Source organism: Nothobranchius furzeri, chromosome 14 (assembly GCF_043380555.1).
Source record: "Nothobranchius furzeri strain GRZ-AD chromosome 14, NfurGRZ-RIMD1, whole genome shotgun sequence".
Classification (NCBI taxonomy): domain Eukaryota; kingdom Metazoa; phylum Chordata; class Actinopteri; order Cyprinodontiformes; family Nothobranchiidae; genus Nothobranchius; species Nothobranchius furzeri.
Window position 1 is genome coordinate 63,421,143 of NC_091754.1, and position 22,053 is coordinate 63,443,195.

At 43.7% G+C, this 22,053-nt stretch overlaps 2 protein-coding genes across 2 annotated transcripts in view; both read right to left on the bottom strand.

The window, feature by feature from the left end:
- The window catches only part of LOC129165064 (gastrula zinc finger protein XlCGF57.1-like), a 42,064-nt gene extending 21,147 nt beyond the window's left edge, over window positions 1-20,917 (bottom strand). The window contains exon 1 of the mRNA XM_070544316.1: window positions 20,829-20,917. Coding sequence (XP_070400417.1) covers window positions 20,829-20,838 — 10 coding nt within the window. The 5' untranslated portion in view covers window positions 20,839-20,917. The remainder of the gene's footprint in view (window positions 1-20,828) is intronic.
- On the bottom strand, window positions 517-21,591 carry LOC107376758 (zinc finger protein 271-like). Its single transcript, XM_070544313.1, has 3 exons — window positions 21,537-21,591; window positions 20,829-20,913; window positions 517-3,776 (listed from the first exon to the last, which is right to left on the bottom strand). Exon 3 carries the CDS (start codon window positions 3,774-3,776, stop codon window positions 1,884-1,886), a length of 1,893 nt encoding a protein of 630 aa, XP_070400414.1. The 5' UTR covers window positions 20,829-20,913; window positions 21,537-21,591; the 3' UTR covers window positions 517-1,883.
- Window positions 21,592-22,053: the final 462 nt, after the last annotated feature.

Sequence of the window (22,053 nt, forward strand, 5' to 3'; positions counted from 1 at the left end):
ATTTTTCCGCCGGTGTCTCAGTAGAAGTCATTTCAGAAATAGTTTGTCAGAAAATTCACAGAATATCCAGATTTGAGAACAAAGACCTGACCCGCTTCGGGGGAGGAGACCAAATTGAAGCTGAGATGGGAGGAAAATGCATGAATGAGGCCAAAAATGGCTTTGACGTGTTTCTTTTGAGGAAATTCCAATATAACATGGTAAAAAGTTCCAAAAGTTAGATTTTTAATTATATGGAACCTTTACAAAAACTGTTCAATTAACTTCTCAACTCCGTCCTCAATCTTGTATTTTAGATGATATTAGCTATAACACCCTCTTTGGTTCCAGAATGCTATCAAGTCTGACAACTGGAAGGAATTGGACTGACTCTGATGGAATGGGCAGGGCTGACTCTGGAATGGGCGGGGCTGACTCTGGTGCAGCTCCACCTTCTGGTGCAACTCCGCCTTTGTGGTTCTGCAGCGAGCACCGCTTGGCTTGGCATCCAAGAGAAATAAGGAGGAGAGCTTCGACGGGTGTAACTTTTTATTTGCGTCAGGCTGTAGATGCACACACCTCATTCCCAGAATCGCACCGAGCACCTGGTGCCGGTCACTGTGCAAACACCGTGAAAACTGAAAATACATCATTTACAAACAAATTAAAGACAATCGCTGACAATCAGGAGCAACAAACAGAAACAAAGAACAAATACCTTGCTCCTCTTGCCATGGGGTGCAATCAAAGTAATGTCACGTAGAGGCTTGGCACAGCAAGACCATAGACTAAATGTACAAGCATTTGTTAGGGCGACACGTTCTTATTTAATCAATTTTAGTCAAAATACCCGTACTTACGTGGAAGTTTGGTCTGCTGCAACACGCCAAGCCAGGTGGAATGCCAACGCCACGTCCACATCCGGGTTAACGCCCACTTATATGCAATTGAATGAGTGACGTTGACAATCCACCTGCTCGCAGCTATTTACACTCCCACCAAATCATGATTTATGCAAAAATACTTCACGTGATTTTAAAGTAGACAAATGGCAGTTAACAGTACTGTATTTTACTTCCTAATTAAAAACAAAGAGCAAAAACTTAACTCTCACCTAACACAACCAGTTTTTGTACAGGACGTTCAAGAACGGACACGGTTCTGTCTATCATTCAGACCTCTGTTTCCCATCTGAACCTTAACCCTGAGAAAGCAGCGCAGTCTTAGGTTTTAATGGAACCAACAAATAGGATACGCTCGCGACAGTCTTATAAAGTTTGGACAGTAGTTTGGGGTGTTTGAGATTACAGAAGTCTAGTACCCTTGGTGGTGTTTGTAATTCTACTTTATTACACTTAAACTTTTGTTTAACTATTGATTTAATTTGGTGATATTTTAAAAAGCTATTATCTATTCCAAATTGGGAGACTATTCTATTAAATGGGATGAAGCCCAATCCTTTATTTATGTGTTCCAGGTATAGGATTCCTTTACTTTTCCAGTGTGTCTGGACACACAACCATTTCTAGGGTTTACAAAGAATGATGTGAAAAGGGAAAAACATCCAGTATGCGGCAGTCCTGTGGGCGAATATGCCTTGTTGATGCTAGAGGTCAGAGGAGAATGAGCAGTTTCAAGCTGAATGTTTACATTCTAACCCTCCCACTGTCCTAATGTGTGACCCCGCGAGGAAAGTTGACCATTGAGCAGGGTTGATGGTTCATCCCTTAAGGTCCACGTGACAGGGGTGAGGTGGTGCTCACTCCTCACCCCTGCCTCAAGGACCTCAAGGGACAGTGGGAGGGTTACATAAGATGCACAAAAATGCTAAAATAATGACCTCAATTGTCTACAGCATTTTGTCACGTATTTATACTGTTTATCAGTAAAAGTGCACTTTAAATTTATTTGTAATGTCCTTTGTGGACTCTCATGTGACTGTTTAAATTTTTCTTACAGCTAAATCTTTGTCCACATAACTCACAGGCAAAGAGTTTCTGTCCTGTGTGGACTCTCATGTGAGTGTTCAAATTTGTCCTTCGATTAAAGCTTTTCCCACAGAGTTCACACACAAACGGTTTGTGCCCTGTGTGGACTCTCATGTGAGTGTTCAAATTTGTCTTTAGAGTAAAGCTTTTTCCACAGAGTTCACACGCAAACGGTTTCTGTCCTGTGTGGATTCTCATGTGACCGTTTAATGTTGATTTTTGCCTAAATCTTTGTTCACAGAGCTCACACACAAAGGGTTTCTCTCTTGTGTGGACTCTCATGTGAGTGTTTAATATTTGCTTAAAACTAAATCTTTGTCCACATAGCTCACACTCAAAGGGTTTTTGTCCTGTGTGGACTCTCATGTGAGCGTTCAAATTTCCCTTTAGAGTGAAGCTTTTTCCACAGAGTTCACACGCAAACGGTTTCTGTCCTGTGTGGACTCTCATGTGAGTGTTCAATGTTGATTTTTGACTAAATCTTTGTTCACAGAGCTCACACGCAAACAATTTCTGTCCTGTGTGGACTCTCATGTGACGGTTTAATGTGAATTTACGACTAAATCTTTGTTCACAGAGCTCACACACAAAGGGTTTCTCTCTTGTGTGGACTCTCATGTGTATGTTTAATGTTTGCTTAAAACTAAATCTTTGTCCACATAGTTCACACACAAAGGGTTTTTGTCCTGTGTGGACTCTCATGTGAGTGTTCAAATTTGTCCTTCGATTAAAGCTTTTTCCACAGCGTTCACAAGCAAACGGTTTCTGTCCTGTGTGGACTCTCATGTGAGTATTTAATGCTGATTTTTGACTAAATCTTTGTTCACAGAGCTCACACACAAAGGGTTTCTGTCCTGTGTGGACTCTCATGTGAGTATTCAAATTTGTCTTTTGATTAAAGCTTTTTCCACAGAGTTCACACGCAAACAATTTCTGTCCTGTGTGGATTCTCATGTGAGTATTCAAAATTGTCCTTCGATTAAAGCTTTTTCCACAGCGTTCACACACAAACGGTTTCTGTCCTGTATGGCCTCTCATGTGAGTGTTTAATGTTGATTTTTGACTAAATCTTTGCTCACAGAGCTCACACACAAAGGGTTTCTGTCCTGTGTGGACTCTCATGTGAGTATTCAAAATTGTCCTTCGATTAAAGCTTTTTCCACAGAGGTCACACGCAAACAGTTTCTGTCCTGTGTGGACTCTCATGTGAGTGTTTAAAGTTGTCTTTAGAGTAAAGCTTTTTCCACAGAGTTCACACACAAACAGTTTCTGTCCTGTGTGGACTCTTGTGTGATGGTTTAATGTGGATTTATGACTAAATATTTGTTCACAGAGCTCACAGGCAAAGGGTTTCTCTCTTGTGTGGACTCTCATGTGTCTGTTTAAACATTTATTATGAATGTGACTAGAGTCTAATAGCTCAACATTTAGATTCACATCATCTCCACTAACTTCAGTCTCTAAAGAATCAGATATGTGTTCATCGGGGTTCAGAACTGGGTTCCTGCTAGATTCTGCTCTGCCAGTTTCTGCTGTTGTCTGGTCAGCTGAGCTGTTGGTTGGAACATCTCTGTCCTCTATTTGCTGCTGATAAAGAAGATGTAAGACCAGAGGTTTGTCTTCATCATCCTCACTTTTTATAGAAACTGAGATGACTGGAAACCTGGCAGAATTAGTCTCCTTCAAAAGGAGCTGCTCTTCTTCCAGACTGGTCCAGAGTTCCTCCTGTTCCTCCTTTATGTGGAACTGTTCTGGGTGCTGCTGGTCCACACCAGCACTCTGATCTTCAGAAGCTTCTTCTTTAACCATCTGGAGAACATTTATGGGAAACAGGAACACAGTATGTGAATTAACCACTGTAACTTTATTTTCACACATATATTAACAGTTGAATTACTGGTTTAAGTTGGTGAGATCTGAACTAACTCAGTGAACATGAATTAACTTTTGCATTGAGTGACTTTTTATCTGAGGTGAATGTATAAATATTAAAAAAAAAAGTAGAATTACTAGAATTGATCGAATTTTTCTAATTTTCTCATTTTTCGGTTTTGGTGGCCTTGTCTTGACAACCTCAAACTCTGGTAAAAGGCCTGTATTTATATAATGCCTTCTAGGTTCTACAATATTTAGTTGGGGCTTTTTGGCCTGGATGACAGCAGCAATGTAGCGTGGCATGGAGTCTATCAGTCTGTGGTGCTGCTCAGGTGTTATGAGAGCCCATGCTGGTCTGTTAGTGACCTTCAGCTCAGTGCAGAGCGGTAGGGAAACCCATTTCAAACATGGAAACGAGTCCGGCTACCGAACCGAGCAGAATTCTGATGACTTCACACCGGTGCGCGAAGGTGCGGGTTCCAACCCAAAGGAGGAGAGGGAGAGAGGAGGTAAACAGCGAGTGGATCACAGGGACTGAACTGATGTTTTTGAGCAAAACTGCGGTAAAAATGGCTGTTTGTCCTCATTATCAAGTGTCCCCCCCACAGTTTAGACACGGCGCTCATGCAGGTGTCTCTTTCCGTTTCAACGCTGCTGCATGCAGTATTTTTAATTTACTGAGCCAACAATTTATTTTTACTCAGTAACGGATACGATTTAAAATGTAGCGACTTACAATTATTTTTAAAAAACTTACTCAAGTAAAAGTACAGCTTTTAAAAATGACTTAAAAAGTATAAATATACAAAAAAAGCTACTCAATTACAGTAACGTGAGTAAATATAATTCGTTACTTTCCACCACTGACTTTAAGGGAATTTAGCTGAGAGCCTCCTGCCATGAAGTTACCCTACCATCGTTTTAGGAATCTAACAGTTTTGGGATGTGTACTGCAATCATCTAATATAATTAGGACTAAATGTGTTTTCCATCTTATTCTAAAGTTTCAGTGATGGGTTAGGGTTAGGGTTTTTATGTCTCAGGGCATTTTCTGTCCATCTCAGTCTTTTGTTTGTATGCTGTCCTCACATGTATGTATGGTCTTGACTCTAGCTTAGGATAATACCGAGTGGACTGTGATGGTAAATTTCGGGTGAATTTCGGCCCCATTGTGGGTCCAAACTGGACTGGTCAAAAGTATATTGGATGGTTGTTGCTGAAGATGTCAAAAAGCCACAGTAAACTTGCAGATCCTTGTGTGCTTTCTCGCCACAGACCGTGAAACCAAGGAGATTGGGGATGCACGTGCTTCTACCAAGATGAGGCGTCAAGGTCACTCATCTTATCCCTCCCGCTGCTGCATACTGCTGAGAGGGCCACTACGACTGACCATCCTCTGATGGAACGCATGCGGGCACGCCGAGGACGGCAGATAAGTAAACGATCTGCCTTAAGCTTGCAGGACCCATCCACCATGTCACTGCTGATGTTTGGGGATCGCACTTTGCCCTGAAACCGCCCCTCAGCATCTGATGGAACGAGAGGAAGCAGCAGCAGTTGGGAGGAACAACGGAAACAACATCTGGTGTTTGAGACCCCTCCTGGATCCGTTCACACGATGCTGTGACCTGCCTCCAACGATGTCAAGATCCAGTACCCCAAATCTCCCGTCTGGTTTCATGGCTCCCTGTCCGAAAAGACATCCCCTCACCGTCCCAACCATCACAGGATCCCGCGCTGCTGTAACATCATCAAATTTGCTGTAACACACATCTTTTGCTCAGATTGGTTCTCTCTCCTGCCACACAACTGGTGTGGCCCAAAGTGCAGACTGGCTCCCTGTCCCCACCTCATGTTGCATGAGGACGGGCGTCCCTACGAGGACATTCGAGCTGAAATAAGAGCCGTCTGGACTGTTCTGTTTCATCTCGGCGAAAGTGCAACACCATCCTGACGAAGGCATTGTTTTGCTCAAACAACACTTTCTAGTCCATGGACAAGCCCTTTTGACCCCCAGTTAGAGCTGCGTAAATTGACATTTTACATTAACTTTCCCCCTCTAGCAACTTCCTGAAAGCCAACGAATCGACTGGCAGATCCTGGAGTTTTATGAGTTGGCTGGTATCTGGTAACTGGTATCAGCTCGTGTTAAAGTTTCTTGCACCTGTTATTGTTATCCTGGTCATGATTTGCGTAGTTTTAGGAAGAATATGGTAAGCAAACTGATGACGAACGCTTTGGTTCCCGAGACAAAACGAGGAGCTTGCAGAAGATAAATATATTGCCTGATAGTTGGTTTCATTATGATTTCAACAATGTAAATTACTGTTTCTGTAACCGTTGTTGTTTGATGTCCTTGTTATCAACTCAGACTTTATTATCCTTCATTGTTATAATCATTTAAGGTGAACTCCGTTTGAACGGGGGGATTGTTAGGTAAAAACTGATTGTCAAACGGAGTTCACTCACCCTTACTGCTTGAGGTGCTTAGTTACATTTGAATGTTTGCTTCAGGTACTTGTGTTCTATTATAGAGGCCAAACCAGCCAAACCAGGGGACCTGCCCTGGCTAAGAGGCCCAGAGACTCATTGAGCTATTATCTGAAGAATCCCTTTTGTCTGCTGTGGATTCCTAAGGCCAAGGGAGTTTTTGAGGAATGTATCGGTGTGTGTGTGTTTTTGCCAATAAATACTCACCGGAGTTTTCAACTCAATGTGAGAGGAAAATGGTTACACGACTGGTGTGGACTGATTCCTCTTCTCACCCTTTGCAAAGTTTCTCACTTTGCAAAGTATGTGTTTGTGGTATGTTTAAGGGCTGTTAACAATTTACCAAATCATGAATCTAATCCCTCTGGGTGTGCTTAGAATTTCTTTGAGGAAATATGGGAGTAATATAGAAATTACGCAACACCCATGGCGCAGATTAGTTGGTCGCCACTGCTCACCACATTTTTGTGAATTTAAAGGAGACATAACATGCTTTTAAGTTATTCCTTTTTACATCTAAATCCTTCAGTTGGGGGTCTAAAAACAGTGGAACTGCAGTTCTTTGGTCTGATTTCCTCATTATTGTTGCTCTACAGACCCTCATCTACCCCTGTTCTGAGGAGAGTCTTGAGAACGAGCCGTTTTTGGGTACTGTCTCTTTAAACTGGAGGAGGAGCTGTAAACTCCGCCCCCCTCCATAGTGCAGACCTGTACTCTCCTCCCCCAGCTGGACTTTGTAGTTCTATAGAGAAATCATTATTTAGCATAGCAGATTTAGCATAGCATATTAGCATTTTTAAAACATGTGGGGAGAGTAGTTCATCAATCTGTTCCAAGGCTGCTAACTCTCTCATGCATTTGTCTGTAGTCACTCACACACACCCGTCACGGCCGACGAAACAAGCGAGCAGGCTCGCGCACGCGCACACACACACACACACACAAGGAATGCTGCTTGCTTATTTATTTCTATAAAAAATGTTTTAAAAAATGATACAGCTCATTAAAACACCATTAAAATATATTTTATTAAGATCTCTATCTATATATATATACATACATATAATTATAAATAATTTTATAAGTAGTCTTATTTTATATTGGGTGTCTTAATGGCTGAAAATGGATAAAAAGCAGTTACATATTAATTTAAAGATTTGAGATTCTAGTCAAAAATAAAGAACATTCCTCCAAATGTTCTTTAATGTGATCATTATAATTCTAATGCTTAGAACTTTGTTTTTATTGTCTGCAATGCGTAGCCTATATCTTTATTAAATGTGTTTAGCTGTAACGTGGTAATTCTCTCTAATGTGTACAGAGAGGTGGACATCAGTGCTGCAGTGAAACTCCCAAGATCAGTCTGCTTTGCTAACAAATATAGTTAAATCTGACCTGCATTCTAAATAAATACCGTTAGGTGGAAACATCAGTAGGCATTGAGATATTGATACAATCCCTAACAGCCAGAATGGAAGAAGAGCATGCTGGGTCATCCTGGACCTGAGTCTGTTCTGTGTATTTACCTACAGGATGCAATAAATGTCTACAAGGCTGAGTTTGGACCATTACATCTAAAAGAAAGCATACAATCAGTGATTTTTTTATTGTTTACATTAATATACAAATTTTCTAAGTATTAACCTCACAGCAAATAAGTAGAACAATATAATAAACAGGTTTTAGTAGTTAAACAGGCGTTGTGCACACAGGTGCTTTGGGTCCCGGTGCTGGTGGTATCTAGGTCTCAGAGTTCCTGTCCTCCTGCCGTCTTCTGTTGTCCTCAGGATAGGAACTGATGTTTCCTGATGATGAGGGAGGGGCTGTATGTGGGCTTCAAACTGGTCCTGGATAACAGTGGGAGACCTCCGTTGTCTCTGAGACCAGAGGGTTGGTGAGATGCAGATCTTCTCTACCTCATCTAGAAACGGAGTTGGTTCAGGGAAAACTTTTCCAAAGACCAGTTCCATGATGTCATCGCCATGTTCTGCAATGATAGACGATAACTTTAATGACATATTTTGTTTACAAGCAGCTTTAGGAAAGTTGGTTCTTTAGCTTTCATGTTTATAGTCACGTTTGTGTTGCTGCAGTGACTTCATATTCTTACAAATGTAATAAAATAGTGACACTAAAATTATACAAATGATTCCTTATGAAAGGAAGCTCATTAGAGAGCAGTGCAGACAGACTTACTACATGCTGCAGCTGTTTTTGTAGGCCAGCTGCTGCTGAACTTGGGGAAAGTTATTCTGCACACGTCCAGATCAGATGGTCGATTACAGAAAATAATGTAATTCAATAATTTCTAAACAGACTAAACAAGTAAAACATCAAATAAATCACTCTGCTGTCATCAGACGGAGTGATTCAGGGGGTGGGGTGTTCTTAATGATGAGGGTGGCTGAGGTGTGTCATCACTCACTTTGGTCTGGTCCAGACCGTCTCTTTACTGGTGGGTCTCCTTCCTCCTCAGTAGGTGACGTGAGCTCCAACATCTGAACGTTCTGTGTTCCTTAGAGGAGAAGAAAAGTAACATTAGCAAGCTGGCTAAATTATTTTTTACTAGCATCTCAGGGACTTGGAGAAGCAGATCTTCACTAACCTAAACATCAGACCAGTTTGTCCCAGCTGAGCTCATCAGGGCGTTAGTCTGACAGCCTGTCAGTGAAACACGGCTCCAGACTTCTGGATGTGGACTCTAAAAAGCAAAGGAACATTTTTACTTTGTTTTAATTATTTTACAGGTGATTTTATTGGCTTTCCGATGCTCACGCTCATAAAGACGGTGAGCTTTGCTGCGTCTGACTGATGCAGAGTTCGTTTTTATATCTGCAGTGAGACAAAAAACTAACCTCACTTCACTCAGAGATCGTTCTTTAAAACTCTATTAAATCCACTGTGTTGACGCACTTTAATGACTTTGTCACGCTGCATTTTAGCTGATATGGGACTTTATTTACTGGATGCTAAGATTACATCACACTCATGTAGAATAACACACAGGCTCTCTGCTGCTACAATCAGTGGATGTACATCTGGTGTAAAAGAAGGCGTTGATCAGAAATCACGTTTTATTCCACGAAAATCAGCCAAATCCACATTAATCTGGGTGCTAACTTTACTAACATACTGTGCTAGCGATAGCAAGCCGGATGCTAACGCTTTAGTGCTGCTAATGCCCGTAAACCTAAAGTAAAGTTTGTCGACATTTTAGAGTGATATGAAGCTTACCGCTCTGCTGCTGTGTCCCGTCGCTGCCACATTCAGATGGAAATGACTCCTTTTAGATAGATGAAGCCCTCGGTACTTACTAGCCTGGAGACAGAACGAACGAACCACGCGCGCGCGCGCACACGCACGCACGCACACACACACACACACACATACACACAAACAAACGCAAACACACTACTTTTTCTTCTGTGTTTTTTTTAGCAGTAGTGTCATCAGCTCCTGGGTTTAAATACTGCCACACCACCCTTCCTTAAAACGAGGAACAGTTTTGAGCTGTGTGTGGCTAAAATAACCAGACAGTCTGCATTTTTCCAATAGGACTACAAAAAATCTTAGCGAGAAGAAAAAATGGCGGATTGGCTCTGTGTTTAGCCGAGGGCCATTACCATATTTGGTAGTTATCCTGACGAAAAAAATTACTGATGTAATAGATAATTTGAAAAACTGAATGGGTGGACAAATATGCCCAAAACTTAATTATTAAATATCTAAATAGCAACTCCAGTGAATAATATAAGCCTTTTTGCTCACTTAGACACTTAAAATGTGAAACACACTGTGTTAATGGATAAAAAAGTGGGTCTTTCATGTTATGTCTCCTTTAATAATGATTACTGCTTGATGACATTTTCCCTAATCTGCAATGATATATCATATTAACTTGAAGGACACAAACCAAGGACAATATTTTCCTGATATAGAGTTTTTTTTAGTTGTCTGAAACGGTAACACATTTCTGGCACTATAACCTCAAAGTGATCAACAATGCATAGTTATAATGAAATATTGGAATTAATGGCAAATATGCCTTGAACTTCCTTTAAAATGCCCTGTGAGATAATTGATTTTTAGCCAATCCTTTTCTTTTGATTTAGCAAAAAAAAAAAAAAAAAAAAAAGAAGGTATAGAGCTCCGGGAGTTGACGTCACTTCTCCCGGCATGCAACAGTTCAAATCGAAACTGCGCCATTAGGCAGGCAGAAGCCGGCAGCTGGGCTGTTTGTTATTGTCAGAAAACTCAATCAGACAGGAAATATGGTAGATTCCTGTTGTGCCCCAGGATGCAGAACAGACACGGACGACATAAGGAATGAGTCATCTACAGGATTCCCCAAGATCCGGAGTGCCGCAAACTTTGGATCATTGTAATAAAACGCGCTAGTGACCGGGCTGAAATGAAGCTGTGGGATCCAGAGAGTAAAGGATTTCGCTTATGCAGCGACCACTTCATATCAGGTACTTAAACCAACGTTTCCTCAACTGTGTATGGTATTTATTTTAAATGCTTTTATTACGATTCTTAGTGGGCTTCCTAAACTTATTTTGGCGTGGCTTTTTCTGTCTCATTACTCCTCGTGAGTTCTGCGTGCTGCCGTTTACGTGTCTTATGATCACAACAATTAACCGGCTAAGCTGTATTTAATTTTTAAGCAATGGTTGATCAAGTGTCAGATCACACATAAAAAGCACTTTGGATTGCTATTATCTGTCTCACCGAGACAGATCCTGAGACGCTCCTGCCTGACATATTTATTTTATTCACGAAAAAAAATCAAACTAGGGATTTCTCTTGGCGTTCAGTTTATACATTCAAACAGCACAGCACTCTATTTAAACTTCTTACATGTAAATCTGTTATTTGTCCATCCATCCATCCATCCATCCATTTTCATCCGCTTATCTGGAGTTGGGTTGCGGGGGCAGTAGCCGAGAGGCCCTGACTTACCTCTCCCCAGCCGCCGGAGCCAGTTCCTCCGGGTAAATCCCAAGGGGTTCCCCGGCCAGGTCCAGTAAGAAGTCCGCTCCGACAGCTTCTGGCGTCGGAGCGGGCAGTAGCGTCGAGAGTCCCAGACCTCTCCCCAGCTCCTCCGGCCGGGGGAATCCCAAGGGGTTCCCCCGGCCAGGTCCGGTGTAGTCCGCTCCGACAGCTTCTGGCGTTTTTAAAAAGTATCCCAGGGGCACGGTAAGGGTCGGAGATGTTTACTCTATTTAATTTCTGACTATATAAAACGATTTCTTCGGTTTTAAAGTGTGAAGTAAACTCCGACGAATTAAAATCCAAGCAGATCCCATTCACGTTCATGGTTACATCCGTGTTTGCGTACCTTTTTTATCCTGCCAAAATGGCGTCTACTAACTGAGAGTCACGTGGGGTCCGGAGCTCTATAGGCTAACTCATCGTATGTATATTGATATGAATAGTTGAATAATGATAATGATTCATAACAATAATGACATGGATATATTTTTTTATATATATTTTATTTTTGTTTACAGAGAGGAGCAATGGGACAGACAGCGAGGCAACGGAGTACCGCTACTGGATCATCAGTGACACAGACACTTGAGCAAGCATTCCAAAAACAGACCGATTATGAGCCTGCATCCCAAAAGGCTCAAGAACTGACTGCAGCCATCGCCTATTTTACAGCAAAAGACATGATGCCTTTCCGGATAGTCGAGAGACCTGGCTTTCTGAGGATGATGAAGGTTGCCGTACCTCATTACAAAGTGCCTACACGCAATTATTTTTCTAAGACTGACATCCCAAAAATTTACAACGCAGTCTGAGCTGATGTTAAGAAGAGTTTGGCTCAGGGTGAATTCTTTGCTGCCACTACTCACCTCTGGACCAGTGAAAGTGGAAGAGGGGGTGGTCTACCATACATCAGCTTTACAGTTCATTATCTCACCCCAGACTGGCAACTGGAATCACACTGCTTAGAAACCCAGTTTTTTTCCAGAAGTTCACTCTGCTCAAAACATTGCAGAGTTTTTTGAAAATATGTTGGAGGAGTGGGAGATAAACAAGACAGATCTGGTCTCCATAACCACAGATAATGCAACCAACATGACCAAGGCCTTTGAAGAGTTTCCAGATGTGTGGCTTGGATGCTATGGTCACAGTTTGAACCTGGCCATCTCAAAGGCTCTGAAAATACAGAGAGTTGAAAGAGCGGTAAGGACCAGTCGTCATCTTGTCCAAAGCCCCCTTCAGACAGGCCATGAAAAACGGAAATGTTCAGGACTCTGTCCGTAAGACCTTTGTGTCTGAATACAAACATCCGGATAACGTTTTCCGGAATTAAACCGGACGATGCCCCTAGTAACAGGTCTGGACTTGTCACGGACAAGGTGGCTGCTTCAGACTGGTGAGGTCGAGTTCCGGACAGGGAGGAGGGGGAGGGGACCGTGGGACGCTGTGCGCACCTAGATAGCTTGCTCCTGTAGCATGCGGTGAACCATGGCAGCTCGCCTCCTACGGTACTGTCTAGATGCGCGACGGAGCGCTTCACACCGCTTTTGTGATTCCTTTAACCATTGAGCTTCATCATCCAGGTCTCTTATGCGTCTTTGTGTGCGCAGAATTATGCTTAACATAAGTCCGATCAGTGAGAGCAATTCTATCTCTTCATCTGCCATGTTTGACTGAATGGCTTTGTTTGAGTAAACGACGCATGTACGCCCGCCGCACCATGTTTACGCAACATCTGGGTACAGCCCCCCCCCCCCCCCCACCCCCGACATCTGGAACTTTTCCCTGCCATGTGAAGGCAGCCGAAAGGACAAGTTCAGGTGCAAAAGTGGTGTGTCTGAAAGCACAGTTGTGGTTAAAAACCGGACTGAATTGTCCACACATATTCCAGGATGTCAATCTGAAAAGGGTTCAAGGCTTCTCACGGAGCTGGAAGAGAAAGAGAGGACTGAGAGAAAAGCAAGCTGCCCTCACCTTGCTACCGCTGGCTCTCATCCATGACCTTGTGACCTGATGGGGATCGACATACAAGATGCTGGAGCGGTTTATCAGCCAGCAGCCTGCAGTCTGTGCTACACTGGCTGCAGAAAGAAGAGCTTGGCATCTGATGCCCAAGGACACTGACATAATTGTCATGGAGCAAGTCTGCCAGCTCCTTGAACCACTGAGCAAGTTTACAGATGCACTTTGCTCAGAGACACGAGTAACTTTGTCAGCCATTAAGCCAGTCCTTGACCACATCACTGGTGATGTCCTGGAGGAAAATGAAGAGGAACCAGCTCCGACCAAGCAGATGAAAAAGGGAATGAGAGAAGCATAGGCGTCATTTTAACCGGGGACGCCGGGGACATGTCCCCGGCAAAATTTGTGATTGGCAGCTGTGTCCCCCCCACTTTCAAAAAAGCCTGCCTTTATTGTCCCCAGCAATTTTTAAACCCCACTCAAGTGTATGGTTATTGTCCCCAGCAATTCTGAAAACAAACTGACGCCCTTGGAGAGAAGACCTAAACAACCGGTACACAGAGAAAGCTAAAGAAGTCATGCAGATGGCTTGTTTCATTGACCCCAGGTTCAAGAATAACTTCTTAGATGCCCCTGTGGAACTTTCAAGTAACAGAATTTTTTTTAAGTGCATACAAAAACTGACGAAAGTTAACATGAATTGTCTCAAATTAAACGTCTCATAAAATCTGTTTTCAATATGAAAATAAATAAACTAAAAATGGGAAAAAAGCATATTTAAACAACACTGTCAGTCAAACTTGTGCATTTAGAAAACACCAAATACTTAAAGTATAACCAATGAGGTCTTGAACACTCGATATGAATACCATAACATAAAATGGTAACAATAACATATTTAAATGACACTGTCAGTCATCAAATGTGCATTCAGAAAGCACATACATAAAACAGTTGAACAGGTAAAACTTTATTAACTCTAGACTATAGTTAAGCTTAAATCAGGATTGAGGTAAAGAGCAGGACCTCTACTCTTTGTCTAATGTGTCACTTTTTCCTGGATTTGCTTTGCCATATGGATATTTTTTGCAGTAAACACCAACATATCAATGTGCTCCTCTGTCAGTCTTGCCCTTCTCGGGGAGCAAATGAGCCCTGATGTACTGAAGATGCGCTCTGAGGCACAGCTTAAGGCAGCTATACAAAGATATTTTTTGGCCAACAAGGCCAGGTGAGGAAAGGTAGTGTGATTGGCTTTCCACCATGTTAGTGGATCATGCTCTGCCTGTACTTCTGGCATGGTTTGGTACAAAGTCAGCTCATTTTTCAGTTTGTACTCTGGCCTGTCACGATCTGCAGAAGTGATTTCAACTTCATGAGGTGCATCAGGGTGTTTCTTTCTCTCCCCTTGAATGTCAGACAACAATCCCTTCAAGTCAGTTTTCGATTTTTTTGCTGGCCGAGTCTTACTTGGAGAAGCTACATTTGGAATATTTGGAATGCTTCTTAAGCTATCACAGAGGTGCTCCTTTACCTCATCTTTCAGTGTTGTGAAATTTAGCGTAAAACGTGGGTCAAGAAAGGTCGCAATGTATAATAGCAACTGTAAGCGCCCATCCTGGTATCGAGCTTTTAGATCTTTGGCTATCAGTTCCTTCATTTGCCTTTTCAGGTGAGAGTCATCATCTTCTACAGTTAAAACTGAGAAAATCTTCCAGCAGAGAGGGAGCACAGAGGAAAGAGTGGTATGCTTTTCTCCACTGAGAGCATCAGTGAATGAGCTTAATGGGCCCAGCACTTCCTGTACAGTCTCTAAAGTTGTAATGTCTGTATCTTTAGGCATGAGGTGCCACTTTTTTCTGTTCTCTGCTAGAACCGCACACACAGCTTGTTGCTGCTCCAAAAATCGGTCCACCATTTCAAAGGATGAGCCCCAGCGTGTTGGCTCATCATGAATGAGACTGTGTTCAACTAACTGCAGCTCTTTTTGTTTGTTCTTAAGTAGTCTAACCATCTTTGGTGACCTGCTGAAGGCTGACACGGTTTTCCTAAGTCTGGATAATGTCGATGAGACCTTGTCTACCTCTAGACTTTTGCTGACTGCCAAATCCAGGTTGTGGCCAAAGCAAGGGACCCATAAAAAGTCCTGCTCAAAAGCCTTTTTATTATTGGAGGCATTGTCAGTCGTAAGGCCTGCCATTAGGTTAAGGTCCAGCTTCCAGGTATCCTGGATGACCTCCTCAAACGCCTCCCTGATGTTTTCTCCTGTGTGGTCAGAGTGAATTCCAACACAACCCAAACACCAGCTCGTCATCTCCCAAGAATCAGTAATGGACTGAACAGTCACAGCCATAAACGACTCGGATGCCCTACTGGTCCAGAGGTCGGTGGTGCATGAGTAAAATGGTTTACCCTCAAACTGATTCAGTAGAACATCTTTGATACTCTTGTACAGAGCAGGGATTTCACTGTACATGAAAAAATTGCGGGATGGAACGCTATACCTGGGATTAAGGTGCGTAACAAGCTGTTGGAAGCCAGGCTTCTCAACTGAATAAATGGGAACTTGATCCATACAAATATATTCAGCAACAAGTCTGTTCAGTTTTAGAGTCTCTGGGGACTTAGGTCCATATTTTCGTTGCTGATCAAATAGTGCAGGCAATGCCGGCTGGAATGGCTTGGTTGTGGATGTCAACTGTTTCTCTGCATCAACCTGAGCCTGGTTGTACAGGGGTGGACATTAACTTCAAAACCAACCGGCCAGCCGGGCCGGTAACTCTGAATATTTACCGGCCCCGCCAAGAATCTACCGGCCCCGCTGGTCAGCCGCCAAAACGAGTCAAAATAACAACTGAACCGTTTTAAATGTAATAAACCTTTATTTTGTACACATTCACAAATATAATAACGTATTCAAGTTTGAATTTGTTTGTTCCCTCAACAAAACACGATTTTGTCGTCGCATACTTCCGGCATACAACGCAGTACATCACCAACGCCGCTTTGCTGTATTCGAGCCATTGACTGTGTTTGAGATAAGCCAGTTCTGCGCAGGTTAGACCAGCGGTGATCGGCGAGCAGTGCATGCCGGTTAGATTTGTGTCCGAATTGACCCGACTTGCTCTGACGTCATGCATACGTAGGCAACGATAACCTCGTGAGATCAAGGCGGCCGCAGATTTTGGAGCAAGGCGCTGCAGTTGCTCTCTACCGGCTGCAAAACCTAGAGGATGATGGGAAACGCCTGGCTCTCACCTGATCTAAGATCTGATTGGTTCACATTTTGATCCAAACATCCGGTGGTAGAACATGAAATGTTAGTTGGTCACATGTATTCTGTAAATCATGTTACGTTGATGATAACAACTATATAGGCCATAAGGAGAAATGTGTTTTGTGTTCTTTTGTCACGTTTCCTATGAGCACACTGAACAGCTGCTAACCTTTACTTATTATTACAGTCATGTTTTCATATAGAATATATGATATCCACAAGCACGTGAGGATGTGTTTCAGCTGCTAACAGGCACCAGAATTAAAATTGAAAATTGAACAAGTGTGAATGCTAACGCGATATCTTCATCCATCGTCACCCCCGAGCTACACATGTAGGTAAGTCCAAGAGATTCAACTGGCAGAAACAACTGGTTCACACCACACACTCTCTCACTCTCACTCACACACACACACACACACACACACACACACACACACACACACACACACACACACACACACACACACACACACACACACACACACACACACACACACACACACACACACACACACACACACACACACAGAGGAAAAGAGCTGAGGAAATGGAGGACACCAAGTAATTAAAAGAAAAACTACAGCTGAGCCGAGGCGCGCCTCGAATGGGGCGCGTCTGATCTGAGGAGCAGCGAGCAGCGGCCGGACTTCGTGAGCGATTCGCTTCGGGCGCTTCCGCGGCCGGTGTGTCCCCGGCGTTAAACGCCGGCTTTCAGCCACTCCCCCTGCTGCTTCCGTCTGCTCTCGTCTGTTTTCCAGGCGAGCCGCTACTCAACTCAAATACGGCCATTCTCCGCGCCTACCGTCTTCTTTAAACCGCCAAGAATCATTCCACCTACGCACACGCTTCTCTGCTTCATACCGTTTCGAACTGTCTCGCTTCTCCTCACCAGTTTTAAAGCGTTTTGCCGGAGAATTCATCAAGAAATCCAATCCCTGTGGTGGCGCGATCTTCCTGCGTGCTTGTGTGTTTCTAGCGTGGTTCCACTTCGTCTTTAATAGTGAACTTATAGTTCACGTGACAATAACTAGAATCGTGCAGGACGTGCACGAATCGTACAAGTGCAGTACGTGGCTAGAGGCGCGCAGGTTCACGCGCGCGAAACGAAAGCGGCAGCTTCCTACAGGGCGGGGCCATGATGTAGGTGAAAGCCGGTGTGTAAATGACAAATAAAGCTTGGGCGCCACCCGGGCGGTAAGTCGTCAAGTATTTACCGCCCGACGAGAAAATTTAGCGCCATTGGCGCTCGGGCGCTTTAAAGGTCCACCCCTGTTGTAGAAATGAAACAAAAACAATTTGAATGCATATCGAGTCAAATGTCAATTTAAAAAAAAAGTTCTTTCTGCAGTCTGCACCAACAAAGTTGAGCTCAGCTGTAGTTTAACTTCAAAAAGAAGCAGCAATTTTCACGCTTTCTGGTCTACAACAGCAGCCACTTAGACATGCTACTGCAAATATCAACATGGATCACATTTGTGAGTTTCCAATTTTAACATTTTCCATCATTAAGCACCAAGTGGGGATTGTGCTCAGATTAAAACTAAAATGGCACGAGAACCCAAATTTTTCATTCAGTCTGAAAATCCCTTCAAAAATTAAAATTAAATGCCGTAAAATTCCTCATATCAGTGTTTTTGAATTAATTGCTATTTTCCGTTTATTTTAATTTTATGAATTATGTTGTGTTCTTTGTTTATATTTGCACTATTTGTAGAGTGATGTTTTGCTGCTTAAACTCTGTTTAAGGTGCATTTTGTCATAAGCTGTAATGCCACATGTTTTGTTCTGTACTTTTGAACAACTCTGTTGGTCAATAAAGGGAGAAAACGAATTTCTCCGCAGTAGGACAAAGGTACATCTACCGGTAATCTTAATGAAAACAGACTGGCGCACGGCAGTGACGTCATTAAAAGCGCCGGTTAGATTAGCCGCGGCTAGTCTGTTTACGCCTAGAAATCCCAGACCCGCTCCAAACGAACAGGGGAATCACGGTAATGATTCCTAACAAAATCTTTCGACATGAAGATGTTTTGGTGCAGATAATGTCTTATTTCGAGGCTGCACATGGGTGCCCGTCTGCACCCGTTATATGGATATACGCTGACGGCGATTCGCCGATGGATCTAGATACCCCGGGGAATCCAAGTAGCACCAAAGTTGTCAGCGTGAGTAAACAAACGTACTGCATGCTAGAAATTAAGTCCAGGTTGCAATAAACAGGAGTTTCCTTTAAGCATATAAGCGTGAATATACAACTACGTGTCGGACTTGGTATGCTAGCTTAGCTAATACTAATACGTGAGCTCAAATTTGTTGGTGCAATTAGACACATTCTTACTAGATTTAATAAATTTTAGACACCTGTTTCATTTCGTCATGCAGTTTGGGGTGTCGGTCTCTCAGATGCTTGGCCAAATGTGTTGTGCAGCTGGACTTCGTAGCGATCTCTTTGTAGCACTCCTTGCAAACGGGCCTGTCATGGTCTGTTGCCTTCCCCGACTCATCAGCCTTGTATCCAAAGTGTTTCCACACTGCACTTTTGCTCTTTGTGTTGTTGACTAAGTTGGGCTGTGAAGCGCCTCCCGAATTCGCTGTTGCCATTGTTCACAAAACAAAACGGAGACATCTCGCGTGGGAAATAGCAGTGTAGTCATGCGGCGGCGGTGTCTTCTTCTTCTGTTTGTCTGGGAGGCGGAGGCTGCTTTACGGCATCTGGCGTGTCGGTTTACTTGAAGAAGGCTGTGTATAATAGTCCATAATATCGATACCAATGGAATGGAATATCTAATTTGGATACCACTTTTAATATCGATTTATATCTAGGTATCGATTTTTTTGACAACACTACTACACAGCAAGTCCTACCCATTGCTGATGTTATAAGGGTGCCATCCTGCTGCTATCCGTTTGTTCCTCAGTCCTCGGTGACAAGAAAGATGGCGTTACCAGGGCGCGCCCCCATCGTGCAATGTCACACTCCAAAGCCCCATTAGAGTCTCATGTCGTGTGAACTGTTGATGTTCGTGCTTATATGTTTGAGGTGTTTTGCATAGCAAAGTTAGCCCCTGTCGAGAGTAACTCTGAAATGCCTTTTTGTCCCTCTCCCCCATTTATCCTCATGTAACCCTTTTCTATCTAACTGAAAGGAGCGCCTTGAATGGCAGCTCTCGTGGTCTGCCTGCATCGGTTTGGTTCTACGTGTTTTGTGTGTGTAACCTCGCTCAGGCTGAACTGCGGAGTCGAATGGGCCATTCCCATCAGTACCGGGTCGGCCCGGGCCGGGTAGCCCCAGTCGGCCCCAGCCTGGCCCGGTTGATTCCACACATCCTTGTCTTAAGCCCATGTGGGCTGATTCTACCCACCAATCAGAGGCTTGCTCTAAAGGAAGGTGGGAATTTGATCTCAGCAGTGGGTGTGTTGGCCCTAGTCGGCCTGAAGCAGACCCCCTCGAGAAGAGGGCTGAGAATGAGCCTTGGTTGGCCCGGAAAAATACCAGGCCGCCCAGATATGTAAACAACCTACGCTACCCGGCCCGGGCCGACCCGGTACAGATGGGAATGGTCCAAAATTTCTGTGCTTCGGGACGCTGGGGCACTGACGATAAAGCTGATTCTGAAAATGGCAGGAGGAAACGATCGTGACAGTTTTTTAAACTGTCTGTCAAATGAAAACATGTCTCAGCATGTAGGTGTTGTCTCTGTACCTGCTTGTAACTTACATTGATAATAACGTGTTAAATTAAGGCTCATCCAGAAAATAAAACCTGGCGCAGCTACCTGGGCACCAGATTCAGTGGAGTAATGTTTTTGGACGGCTACTTTTAACTATTACTTGATTATAAATATGTTGCAGTAGTGCTAATCTTACTTAAGTGATATATTTTCAGCATATTTTGAGCTCATTTGTTTCCTTTGAAGTCGAAGAGATCTACGATGGGCTGCATGGTGGCGCAGTGGTTAGCACTGTTGCCTCGCAGCACGAAGGTTGCAGGTTCAAAAACTCGGCTCGGCTTCGGCCTTTCTGTGTGGAGTTGTGTGTTCTCCCCATGCATGTGTGGGTTTCCTCCGGGTACTCCGGTTTACCCCACAGATCACAACATGCCCTATAGGTTATAAATTGTAAGTCGCTTTGGATAAAAAGCATCTGCCAAATAAATAAACATAAACGATGACGACTGTAGACAATTTCTGAAAATACCGACTTCTATCATCCTAGGAACCACACACACACACACACACACACACACACACACACACCAGTACCTGTGTCCATGCTGATGAAGCAGTCCCAGCTGATGGATGATCCTGAAGTGGTAGCAGGTTTTCTTTAGCCGTGTTTAGCTAACAGCTGCAATAGAAACAAAGCAGGAGAGCTGATTAAGATGCTGCTTCAGAACAACGCAGGAGATTAAAGATCCAACGCTTTGGTTCTGATCAGCTGAGGACAGATCCAGTCTGGAAAAGACGACCTTTGGTCACCAGCAGGGGTGGACTGGCCTATCTGGCACTGTCCCGGTGGACCGCTTGCCCAGCTTGGGCCGTCCCGAACCAAGCCCCCGCCTCACGTGCGGTTATAGAGACAAGTCCGCCAGCAGCACACACAACACCCTGTCCTCCCCCCACATATGGCGGGATAGACGAGTTGCGAGCAGCAACCTCCCCTGCCGAGGGCCGACTGTTCATAAAAATGACAGGGCCAAATTTTGGTCCCAGTCACGGAGTAGAGCTAACCGGTTTTTCCTCCAGAGTCACATTCAGATTCGGGGCTTTTCCGTCGGAGTGTGAGCAGGATGGATGAGAGAGCGAGCAGCGATCCTGCATCATGACCAGCTCAGATGAGCGAGTCTGATAGAGGGAACCTCTTCAATCTGATGAAAGCAGCTAAACGAGCGCGTTTGTCAGAGAGGCCAAAGGAACAGCAGCAGAGCCAGAGGGCAGGAAGTCTAGAGAAAAGCTTTTCTGACCCATTACCTGCTTCTGGAGCTCCGATTGTCACGAAGACCGCAGAATATCTTCTCTGGTTCTGGAAAGAAGTCCACCAAGTTGTTGAGGAGAAGAAAGTTTCCACAGCCTGGTGAGAAGATTTCTGCAGCAGCAGCAGTTAGTCGCTTTAGCCGATCAACTCTCCCAGAGACTCAAATATTCATTCACCTCACACACCAGAACAACAAGCTAGCGCTGCTAGCAGCTTCCGGGTTTCTTCTTCTTCTGTACAACCAACGTAAAGGTGCACTGCTGCCACCTAGTGGACACGACTCTGGATGAACAGCAAGAACGTGTGTGTTCAGTGTGTGACTAATAAAGCACACATACTAGTGACATAACCAGGCCAGACTTCTTCATGCAGGTCAATCTGACACTGATGTTGATATGAAGTCTATGAACTTGAGCCAATACTCCTAATTTATCCTGTGGTGTGCCAGAACAGCATCAAGGCTGCAGGAGACGCAGGACTCTTATGTATCCTCTCTGAATAAAGTCTATCCTC